Source organism: Mytilus edulis, chromosome 13, assembly GCF_963676685.1.
Source record: "Mytilus edulis chromosome 13, xbMytEdul2.2, whole genome shotgun sequence".
NCBI lineage: Eukaryota > Metazoa > Mollusca > Bivalvia > Mytilida > Mytilidae > Mytilus > Mytilus edulis.
This window is the reverse complement of record NC_092356.1, coordinates 56,204,366-56,217,357: the sequence shown is the minus strand read 5'-3', so window position 1 is coordinate 56,217,357 and position 12,992 is coordinate 56,204,366. Positions and strand designations below refer to the sequence as shown.

The following is a 12,992-nucleotide window of genomic DNA, read 5'->3' as shown; positions in this document are numbered from 1 at the left end:
CAAACATTTCCAACTATTGGTCACTGTATGACCTTCAATAATGAGAAAACCCAAATCGCACAGTCAGTTATAAAATTCCAGAAATCGCAAACGTAAAAAAGTACAAACGAGAAAACTATCAGCCTGGTGAATGTTCAAAATATTGACAAAAAAATATATAATATACAGTAACAAACGACCGTATTTAATGCATGTGACGGAGTTTAACTTATTTAAAGTCGCAAACCCTCTACCTATTCTGGAACAATGGCGTAACAGCACACTATCAGAACAAACCAAAAAAACAAACAGTTCTCAACTATTTTTTACAGGTAGGGGCGGGTTTGGCGCCAGCAAATTAGTTATTGTCATTAAATTGTGTTTTATTTAGACGTTAGTTTTTTTTCAATGGGACTGTTGCATTTTTTTTTTATGTCGGTGCTTTTTAAAGCCACATATATAGCATGTTTTTTTTTTTTATTCTCACCGGAAGCAGGGTTGCCTATAATTGCTAACACTCACATTTAAACTTTGGTGGAAAGTTGTCTCATTGGCAATCATACCATATCTTTTTTTTCAATCCGCCCAAACATTCTGATTTATATTTCGTATATCAATATTGCCATCGCAATCAAAGCATAAACATGATTCACTTATAGTAAATAAAACTGCAGACTGTGGTAAACAATTTCATAGTTGCACATTTGTTACGTACAAGGTATGATACCATTTTTAATTTAATCTGTTTTTGCAAACCGTGCATAAAATCTGTGTGAAGTCAATATATAATAGATCAACAGTAATCATTGTTTTCAAATATGTTTGTTTGGGTTTTTTTTTAACCTTAAGTGTAACATATATCATGCTTCAACGACTATATATACACTGCAAATGATTCCAATAACTACTCTTAAGAATATGTTTAACAACACTTCTTAAACATTTTGCCACACTGTACATTTTAGATGTTTAAAAAGCGCATGGCTATGGTGGATTCAGTTTCTTCTCAATGCACGTAAGCAATAATAGTTAATTATAACGCCTTATAAACAACAAAGAAAAGGTGTTTATATTCATATCTGCTAGTCTCCCGCCATTAATGTAAACAACGAAGCTGTTCTTCTATGTGGGAATTTGAAAAAGAAAATATATGTATAAAATCAAGATTGAAAAACACATTGTGATAAGTGTGCACACGAAAAATGGACATATGTAGGTCCTAGAATGATTTTCAATACAATGTAAATCACAAAGATTTTTAAAATACTTTTAAACAACATTGGGTTAAAAATGTTATAGCCCAAGCATTTCTATATCGCATGTATCTTCTCAAAATCCTTTAAAGAATATTTAATGAAAAGTTGTAAAGTAAACACAATTGGCAATAACTCATATATGCTTTCAAAACTTTTAAATAAAACAGAATGCACAATATATGTTCTAACTATTTGTGGTTAATGTACCTTATTTCTCTACATATGATAGAAAAACAAAGGATATGTGGTATCCATTCATGATACAAAATCCGTACACGATGTTCATGTTCATTTCATCTTGTTTCCTTGCGTTGATATTACACATTTTCCTATTATCTACAAAATATAAAATACATAACAAAATAAAAACTTTTGAATTATATATATTTTTAGGAATCAAATTGCAAAAAGTCGTTTAATAAATTTATTGGTTCTCCTTTTTATGGTGATGATATGTTTCAATAAAGCAGAAGGTATGTGAGTTAAGCCAATATCAATGTATCATTGTTATAATGAAACATGTTATTTAAACTAACTTGGTCATGATTCCTCTTCGTTTATATGTCTACCCGTCATGTTAGTATAAATCCGGAAATAAGTCGAATTCTATAGGTCACATTTGCGAAAAGGGAACGGGATTGTAGTAACGACATAAGAAACCTATGCGCTCTCATCTGAGTTACGAATTTCTTTTTTTATAAAATGTCATGCTTTAAAAATAAAGTTATCAGTTTTTGTAATATCTACTGGACTTAAAGACGAAAAAACGAAGGGTACCAGTTAATGAAACTGGACTAAAATCAGTATAGCATAACAGGTTTACGCAAATGTGACTCAAAAGACTTTTTCAATAGTTATTGATATAATACAGATCTTATAAGCTGGCGAAAAATTAAATTGTCAGTAAAAGAGTTTTTAAGTGTCAATGTCAGTCATTCTTTCACGTTACTCAGTTAGGTCAGTTAAACATGTGTACTTTAGTCTCTGATGTTAATCTGTCGGCTATACTGATCATACCGTTGTAAAATAACTGATATTTAATGCCTCCTCAACAATTGTACAATACAATGTAATGTAAATTAATATGTTTTTCTGTATACGTTTTTTCCACTTAGGTGATACCAGAATAAAATGATATAAGTATTTATAGCCAAAAGTCATGACCGACGTTGTTAACAAATTATATATATACACCTGGAAAAAATGTATTGCAATACTTCCATTCCAGCTGTACTGACAAGTTATTTAAGCTTTGTCTTGTCTTTTTAACCGATATTTTATAAATTTAAAGAAATTTGTACACCAAACTAAACATTTGATACAGAAAATGTGTGTTAAACTAGCCATTCGAAACAGTTCTGAATAAGTTGAATGCATACAAAATCTGTATTTATTGCAGAACCAATGTTTTGGAAAAATGAGTCCAGCAAAATTTGCATTTTATGTGAAAAGCGCGTGAAACTATTTCCGTGCAGCTATTATGTCCTATCAATGTAGCGATAATATTGGATGAAAAGTAAGTTAATACCATTAATTAAATTTTAAACCACCAACAGATTAAAAGTATTTGGTAAAACCCAAATAATTCGCATTCTACAATCATGTCATTTTACATTGTTTTCAATGGAAGTGATGCAATACCTTTTTTCCGGGTGTATATATGACAAACAAAATTAATATTTATATTGAAGATAATCTAACATGGAGGATTGATAAGAAAGCTTTGAAGTATGGTGAGGATTTACGCCTTTACTGTCAAGTGGAAAAGTGCTGTACAAAATCGGCAGGATGGGGCAAATGGACATCCGATGATAAGTTCGATACTATATTTATTGATGTAAAATATTTTCTTAATGATGGAAGCTCAAAATATGGTGGAGGAATAGAAAAGACAGGATGGTTTTTAATCATACGTAACATAACAAAAAATGACTTGAATACATCATATTCATGCACATATGGATTTCAAGTCAGCAAGAAAAAAATGTTACTGGAGGAAGATGCTTTCTTCGGTAAGTATAGTTTGTTTTTTACTTTTAAAAATCAAAAGAATGGCAAAAGTTATAATCACATTCATTGTATAAAGCTTGTAATTGAAGTAAATAATTCAAATCGGTGTTTAACACATAAAAACAATTATGTAAATACGAAGAACACATTATAAAAACGATATACTGATGTGTGACTTACTAACATCTATTGACCATCTTAAGTATTTTATGTCGTAGATTTGTGATTATGGAAATTATTCATATAATTAACCAAAATGATGCCATTTCCAAATAATTCATTCTGAAAGTATCACCCTATTCAGTAATGATACTTTCTTGAGAGTCAGGAAAATTTCTTAATTAGTCTAGACCAATTATCGAATGTTTAAAATTTGTCTTGATTGGTTTTCACATATTATTGACATTAAAGATGTCTGCATATGTCTCGACACATTATTGACAGTCTAAGAAATGTCTGAATATATCTTTCAACATGCGTGACGGTATTGAAGATGTCTTACACTACAACTACAGTATAACTTTCGTGTGAATTGTGTATCGACACATTCCTGAAAGTTTAATCGCTAAAACAAACTTAGAAAAATTAGGATATAATAATCAATCTTATTTGATTAATTGCAAACCCAGATTAAAATTGGTTCATATTATTATACACATACTTGTATTAATGAAAATATTTACAAACCAACATTTTTTATTAAAGAAATACTTAAAACTTTTTGTTTTTGTTGTAATAAATGTTACTCGTAATAACAGTGTATTATATAAGGAGAAATAAAGCAAACTACCAATCATGTATCATTGTAAAGATCAAAATTGGCAATTAAATCCAAGACACAATTCAAAATGTTCGGAATATGTCAACCCATACAGAGAAAAGCATAAATTGTCGTGAAATTTAAGGATAGCGTTAACAAGTCGAGAATTTGTTAAGTTAATTTAAGAATCAAGAAATCTTGTAGTGCATAGTCAGGCGTCATAACAATAGTTGTATGCGGGAGACAGCATAAACGTTGTTGTGTCACATATTGGAGCAGAAAAGACTTCACTAATTAGAAACACAGTAAAGTAATTTGTAAAATGTGAAATAATGCCTCCATATTAATGTCTGTGACACATAATTCGTCCCCTTCCGGTAGAACTAGTCACATTCATAAACTTTAAGATAAACCTGAAAACAAGATATATTTTTTTCCAAAACACAAGTTGATTATACTTTACCTTTGCAATTTTTACTTGGGATGGCTTCTGTTGCGACTTTAGAGTTCTCAGTACTAGTACTCAGCGGAATTTTGTAGATCCGGCCGCTCACAGCAGTAGCTTTTTCCCGTAAAGTACAAATGGTATCATTAAAAAAAATTAATATTTTTAAGGTGGTACCCAACACTATACCCCAAAACAATCATGTCGTTTAATTTTTCTTATTTTTTTTCCATTGATAAACTAGGCTAACCTAAACATCTTTTAAAAAAGATTTAAATCTTAGGTTTAAAAGATTTGGCTACTCAAATATGGCATCTTTTACATACTAGTATCGGCCAAATTTGGAAGTTTCTGAAATATTGGTATGGGGTTAAATACGTTAAAAATTTTAAAATTTAATCCTAAATTGACAATAGCATAGCTAATAATGATAGCTGAGATGTATATTAGTTCACTGATACCCTTTTCTTGTAAGTTTTTTATTCCGGATTAAAAACGTTGCCCGAACTTTAATTAGTTAAGCAGCTTACCACACAGATCATGCAAATGGTGATACAAGCATGAAACTGTGTAAGAACATGCCTTTAGGTGTATGTAATCATATTACAGGGGTAGCCACGAAAAAAATCCGTCCGATCATGGCGGTCATCTTGGATTCTCAAAATGACGTCTTTGCAGGGAAAAAAACATCAGATGTATCCCTTTTGCTTGTAATGTATCAAAAATGTTACAAAACGGCTAGGATAGTTTTGTCATCTCCACTATTGTACAAAATTAAGTCAATTTTTAATTCAAGATGGCCTCCGTAAAAAAAATCAAAAACATGTTGACTACCTCTCCAATATGATAAAGTACACCATAAAGAACGTCTGTGCCAAATCCTATGTTTATATCACCGTTTGCATGATTGTGTCAAATTTTGGTACCAAGCCGCCCCACTAAATAGGGGGTGTCAGAATCAGCCCCGAAAAGTGAATGATGTGCTTTTAGTATTTGAAGAAGATTTTTGTTTTTGAAAAAAAATGTGTCGTTTAATTTTTTCAAAAAACTAACCATTTGGAGTGCTATACTAGTCGGTTGTTCTTGTAATTTTTTTTTAAAATTTAACTGTTAGATGTTTTGGTATTTAAGTTTAAAATATCCTCCACCCTCAAATTGGTTCATTAAATAAGGGCAAAATCTATTCAAAAATTACATAATGGCCATATTATTTTTTCGTCTTTTGAACTAGGTCTTAGATATTTGGCATGTGGATGTATCATTACGTGGTTAAGTGTGTTGCATCATGAGGACCTTTTTGTGACCTTCAAATGTGACCTCAAGGTCAACTTTATGTTATTTTTTTCATGAAAAACAAAACCATGTAGGCAATAACTTCTTCGCCTTTTGACCTAGGTCTTACATCTTTGGCATGTGGATGTATCATCATGAGATAGTGTTCCTTCTTAAAATTTGGACCCTCTTGTGACCTTGAAGGTTGACCTCGAGGATGATAATTGTGTTTTTTGGTCAGAAACACTTGTACGGGCCATGCCTTTTATGCAGTTATGAATTCATATTTATTTTAAAAAAAATCATATCACACAAGCTTTAATCGACCATACAACAATATAGACACATTTTATGACATGTAAACCGATTCCATGCACACGGAATACATAATGGACATGCAGTCACAAAAAGTTGTTTGAAAAATGAATAGTTTCTATTGAAGCGCACTGTACGTACTTAACTACTCAACAGACAGCAAGGTGAAAACTTGCTAGGAATCAAACAGTAGGAGGAGTTATGCCAAATATATACCAATAATGGGACTGACGGAAAGACGGACAGGGGTAAAACAATTCCCCACCCCCTACCCGACATTCAGTTGCAGGGGCAAAAAAAGGATGTAACTGATTTTTGATTTGAGATACGAGATGTTGAAATTAAGCATGACACGTAAAACAAACTATGATACATAGGGAAAAGCTTTTAAGTTGGCAGATGCTTACATGATCAAGATTTTCAATTCATTGGTCTACAGATTCAAAAATATTCAATTCAAAACTTAAGAACAAATCTATTCGTGCAAATAATGACGGCTCATGAGAGATGAAATAGAGCTGACTGCGCAAAATCCTTATACTGCGAAATCAAGTTTGTTAAACATAGAACTTTTTTAGTATTTATGCAGGGTTATGAAAATTTTAGATATAACTGGTTTTTAGTTAAAAGCACGGCAGTAACAAGTTTCACATTATTTTTTGGGCCCCTTATTAGTAAAGAGAATCATTACTCTATTCAGTAATAATCTTGAATTGAGACTTTAGAAGAAAACAAATCACTTGTCACTTGCAATATAACACCACACTTTCTTTTTTATATTTATTTCAAATTGCATTTGATAAAAAAAAAATTCGGAAAGATACACAAACATGACAAATGCATAACAAAAGAAAAATAACAAATTTTGCTATTCCTTCGAAATTCAAATTTGATAATGCAAAAAAAAAACATGTTCTATTTATATCATACATGTATAGTTTCAGTTTCAACCACGATTCTAAATATAGACTTTTCTTTCCCCAAAATTGCGGAATATGTGTATTGTCTTGTGGACTGAATTGGATGTTTTTTTCTTCTTTTTTTCTTTGTACCATGACATGTAAATGATGCTCTGGTGGTTGATTATACCCTCGGTATCTTCTAGCTTTTTTAATGAATATAAATCATGTTATAAAATATTCAATTGCACAATAACAGTAGGTGTACAGCTGCTCTTAGCATAATGTAAACATTCTGATCATGATTTTTTAAAAGCATGCATAATGTATATGATTTTAAAATGTAGCAATGAATCAGACTATGAGTAAGAATTATCTTATCTTAGGTGTTATGTGCCCCCTTAATTCTGTCTTTCTCGCAAACCCACAACATTTTTACAAAAACACTGGCGATGAATCGTATAGTCAGGAAAACCATTACGATTTTGAATGAAGGTCAAAACACGATTTTCTGCCTCACCATTACATTTCCACGATAGCGTTGAATGACAAGAAACTGTCAAATTTGTACTGTCTCATGCATCTCATGTTTCACCAGCAAGCTTGTTTTCATGGATATTCCACATTCCTTGGTGACATCGATCTGTAATAATTCACATTCAAAACGGGCTGGGGAGGCAAGGATGATCTCATTAAATGATACACACCTATAGTATTTCAAAAGACATGAAAGCGGTTTTTGACTTACTCCTTTGGCAGCAATATGGGGAGGTACCTTTAATAAAACATTTACCGACGGCGCTGTGCAGGCAGAAAGTGTTTCTCGTAGATTAGATTGTTGCTTTTTGAGTTTGAATGGTTTTACACAAGTACTTTTTGGGGCACTTTATAGCTTGCTGTTCGATGTGAGTAAAGGTTCCGTGTTTAAGACCGTACCTTAACCTTTTAGAGTTAACATTTAAAATTGTGACTTGGATGGATAGTTGTCTCATTGACACTCCTCGTATCACATCTTCGTATATCTAGGTACTTATCTAAGCTGTTCTAGCGATCATAACATACAATATTGGCACTTCCTATACAAAACAATGATATTGTTTTCACGAATCCCATGAGCTCGATTGCAAATATATGACTTAACTTAGTTAATTTTTACAGCAAATATACAATAGATACTCTGTAACATGTGTAAGGTTAAAACAAAATTGAAATGCAGTTTTCTTTGCACCAAAAATAAATGAACCTTAGAGACCTTGAAGATTTGCAGGGCCAAACAATCAACATATGACAAAACAAGACGAAGAGATCAGTTTACCAACTGAGACCACACATGTTATATTGATCATCGTCGAAGAAACAAACAACATTAACCCTGGTCTACCTGTGCACTGACAATGCTGTCTGTATTTCCTACTTACTGTAATTCCAAAATTCAGAAAAACTCGACATAAACAATGATAGGTTTTTTTTTCTTAAACCGACAGTTGGTATTGTACGTGGTACCATTCAACATGGTGCGTACTGTCAGAACCTTTCATTGATACCAATACTGTCCTACAATTCAGATTCCACACAATTCTACAATTCCAGACGTGGATTTCTAAAGATTATCTTTACTTAATTTCGATGAAGTACACCATAAGGTAACCTAATCTAAACTGATTGAAAGTTTTCTAATCTAAGCGGTCTGAGGTTTTTTTGCAATGACATCGATGTCATATATTCTAAACAATTCAAAATTTGGTGACTATGTGGAACGGATCTATCCCATCGAATTGGAGATAAAGGATACTACAGATACATTTAAGTCGGCTTCATATCTTGACTTACATCTAGAAATTGACAATGAGGGTCGGTTGAAAACAAAACTTACGACAAAAGAGATGATTTCAGCTTTCCAATTGTGAACTTTCCATTTCTAAGTAGCAATATTCCAGCAGCACCTGCATACTGGGTATATATCTCCCAATTGATACGATATTCCCGTGCTTGCATTTCCTATCATGATTTTCTTGATAGAGAGTTACTGCTCACAAGGAAGCTATTAAACCAAGAGTTCCAAATGGTGAAGTTGAAATCATCCCTTCGTAAATTTTACGGACGCCATTACGAGTTGGTTGACCGTTATGGAATAACCGTTTCACAAATGATATCGGATATGTTCCTTACGTCGTAACTACAATCCCCTTCCCTTTCATGAATGTGACCTACCGAATTAGACTATTTTCCGGATTTGTAATCACATAAGCAACACGACGGGTGCCACATGTGGAGCAGGATCTGCTTACCCTTCCGGAGCACCTGAGATTACCCCTAGTTTTTGGTGGGGTTCGTGTTGTTTATTCTTTAGTTTTCTATGTTGTGTCATGTGTACTATTGTTTTTCTATTTGTCTTTTTCATTTTTAGCCATGGCGTTGTCAGTTTGTTTTAGATTTATGAGTTTGACTGTCCCTTTGGTATCTTTCGTCCCTCTTTTCTAGCAGCAACTAAAGCAACCTGGTGTTCTCAGTTTAGATTGTGTCGGTGACATTTTGTCCTGCATCCATTTAAAAACATCTTCAATTTCTCTTGTGACGAGTTAGTGTCGTCCAAATTGATTGAGGTATCCATTCAACACATCTCTGTCAAAGTAGTGGGTTCTTAATCAGAGACTATTTTCTTGTCATTGATTGCGACACTGATGCTAGACTTGCTTGTCAATTTTATCACTTCCTTTACATCGTTTCCAAATCTGCTCAACTGTAAATGATCTCAACGGCAATATCAGCAGCAATGGCATAACGGTGTTATGGGATCCATTTCAGTAGTTAGTCACATTTTTGAACGTTCTCAGTGATGAAACTGATTCAATCAACGTTTGAATGCAGAAAGGTGTGACAGTGCGGATAAACTTTATTAAGAAACTTTCCTCGGTGTACAATAACGATGTATAGACTTGAAAAAAGCTGTGGCTTCCACAGCATCTTATCCTTTCGTACAATAACGATGCATAGACTTGAAAAAAGCTGTGGCTTCGACAGCATCTTATCCTTTCGTAAACAATTGTGACATGTGAGATTTAACAAAACCTTTATTGTAAATTCGGCTATAAGAAGCCCCGTAATGGAAACTAAATCAAAAATTCCAATTGAAAAAAGTAATGGCTTACTAGTAATTTATTCCAAATCAGATTACGAAAAATAATTATGCCATTAATGAAACAAGACAACCACTGGAATACAGGACTTCAGAAGTCAGAAGTAGTTTTTGGTATGTCTTAAGATTTCGTTAACAGTATATACTATTTTTTTCTACTTGCAATAGTTATCAAATGTTCCAGGTTTATAATTAAATACGCCAGACGCGCGTTTCGCCTACATTAGACTCATCAGGGACTCCCGGATGAAAATAGTTATACAAAATTGAAATGCAGTTTTCTTTGCACCAAAAATAAATGAACCTTAGAGACCTTGAAGATTTGCAGGGCCAAACAATCAACATATGACAAAACAAGACGAAGAGATCAGTTTACCAACTGAGACCACACATGTTATATTGATCATCGTCGAAGAAACAAACAACATTAACCCTGGTCTACCTGTGCACTGACAATGCTGTCTGTATTTCCTACTTACTGTAATTCCAAAATTCAGAAAAACTCGACATAAACAATGATAGGTTTTTTTTTCTTAAACCGACAGTTGGTATTGTACGTGGTACCATTCAACATGGTGCGTACTGTCAGAACCTTTCATTGATACCAATACTGTCCTACAATTCAGATTCCACACAATTCTACAATTCCAGACGTGGATTTCTAAAGATTATCTTTACTTAATTTCGATGAAGTACACCATAAGGTAACCTAATCTAAACTGATTGAAAGTTTTTCTAATCTAAGCGGTCTGAGGTTTTTTTGCAATGACATCGATGTCATATATTCTAAATACAGAAGTGCTGACTACTGGGCTAATGATACCCTCGGGGACGAAACGTCCACCAACAGTGGCATCGACCCAGTGGTGTAAATAATATCAAAGGTACCAGGATTCTAATTTGATACGCCAGACGCGCTTTTCGTCTACAAATGCAAACTATAACAAGGACTATATTACTATTAAAAGAATATGCTTTACATTGTCAGTTAACAAAAAACAAAGATGTTAAACGTGCAATATTTAGACAAATTATGTCAATTGACCGAAAACCATCTACAATAACATTATTGCAATGTCCACATAATTATATCTACAGATAATGAATCATTTAAAGGTTTGTGCACTGTACAAAAGGTTAAATGCATAGGTAACTTCAATTGTCAATAATGTGTTTCACAAATAGTTCCTAGATTTTAAAAGTAGAAAATGTTAAATCAAAATCAAAATACTATGACATGTATAATATAGGACAAGGAAACTAACATTCTGATTTATGTACGAAACTAATCAACAAAGAAATATCAACGCTGTAACAAAAACTTAACAGCATTATTACAATGTTACAGGTCCTTCAACAACGATTCTGATAGAACAGGGAACTAAAGGTTTGTCAGTATGAAAATAAGAATTTTATATAAATGCAAAAGATACAAAGCATTCCATATAGACCAAATGCAGCAGATCTGAACATTAATAATTTAATGTACGTACAATAAGCAAAACCCTAAAACAATCATGTCACAGTCATGTTCCAATAACTGCAACTGTTTAAACTGGTTTCCGAACAGAAATTATTATGGTACAAAAAGGTAGAATTGTGAACTAATTTAAATTATATCATTTGACTTCTAGATTTCATTGTACTGAGTAATTCTATTAGGTTGTAATTAGCAGGATATCTTATTTTGGAACGATGTGTTTAATTTTTAAATATACCAAATCCCATTGTTCCCTTTACCAAAATAGGCATATATTTTCCAATCTTTTGATGTGTTTGAGCTTTTCCATTTGTTAAAGAACTTTAAATTTTCCTAAGAGTTTGTTGGTTTCTTTTACTCACTTTATACGTAGCGTCTTGTGTATTAAATACAGAAAAACATGTTCATATCTGCAAATATATTTACATTTATTTTTTAAATTTTTGAACTAAATATAGAAAAACATATCTGACATTTTTACCTTGATTTCAGAGAGTTTAAGGTGGCTGGGGCCTATTCGAAATTTCTATCAGAAGTGCCGTATTTTTTTTAAATTTTATTCTAAACAGAAATTGAATCAAATTGGTCGAAAAAAAATAGGGGGTCACGGACCATTTAAGCTCAAAATTTTTCTTTCAAACAGGTATGTTAAAGGGACCATTTTTCAATGAAATGATAGGGAAAATAGAGGTGTTCAAGTACTTTTATCGGAACATCAAAAAAACGTTCTATGACACTTGGTCCAAAACTGTAATATAAAAAACTGAAATATAGCCTCAAAGAATGAGCAAATAAAAAACATAGGTCACCGATAAGGAAAAAAAATATTTTGCTTTAAAACCCAACTTTTGGCGAGAAAATGGTGAAAATGGGTGAACTGTCATTTTGAGCCCTTAACACAAAATATTGATACACAAAATAACGAAAATATTATGTTAGTGACATAACTGCAATGATTTAACATATCTAATCAAAATATTAAAAAAAATAATATCGAATTTACGACAAATACTTTTCGTGTGCATTGTAATTCATGCGTGAAATTATGCGCAGTCGAATAGTCCCGATCCACCTTAAATATATAAATGTGTTGTTTTGTAGAAACAGAGATTATTCCTGATACTTTTAGCATAGATGGTAAACAAGAGATTTTAATGAAAATTTCACATTTGATCTATATGTAAGTATAGCAGCATTTGAATTTTTTTATTATTTGAAGCGATTGATAATAAAGTCCCTTCATATAATTTGCACATTTTCGTAATTCTGAAATATAATCACTATAGGAATCAGGGACCTATAGCAGCTATCTTTGAATCCATTTTCAGTTTGATTATTTTTGTTGCTTTGTTTGTAGTTATTCTCCAAACTGTTGATTCCGGAAATGCCTTATGTAGAATATTCAGGTAAACGAGATTTGCAAACTGAACATACAGGATA

At 32.4% G+C, this 12,992-nt stretch overlaps 1 protein-coding gene across 1 annotated transcript; it reads left to right on the top strand.

The window, feature by feature from the left end:
• The first annotated feature begins 1,634 nt into the window (after positions 1-1,634).
• LOC139502110 (uncharacterized) lies at positions 1,635-12,736 on the top strand. The gene is made up of 4 exons (XM_071291476.1): positions 1,635-1,708; positions 2,927-3,247; positions 11,421-11,459; positions 12,654-12,736. The coding sequence occupies exons 1-4, from the start codon at positions 1,678-1,680 to the stop codon at positions 12,734-12,736; spliced, it is 474 nt and encodes a 157-aa protein (XP_071147577.1). The 5' UTR covers positions 1,635-1,677.
• The last annotated feature ends 256 nt before the right edge of the window (positions 12,737-12,992 follow it).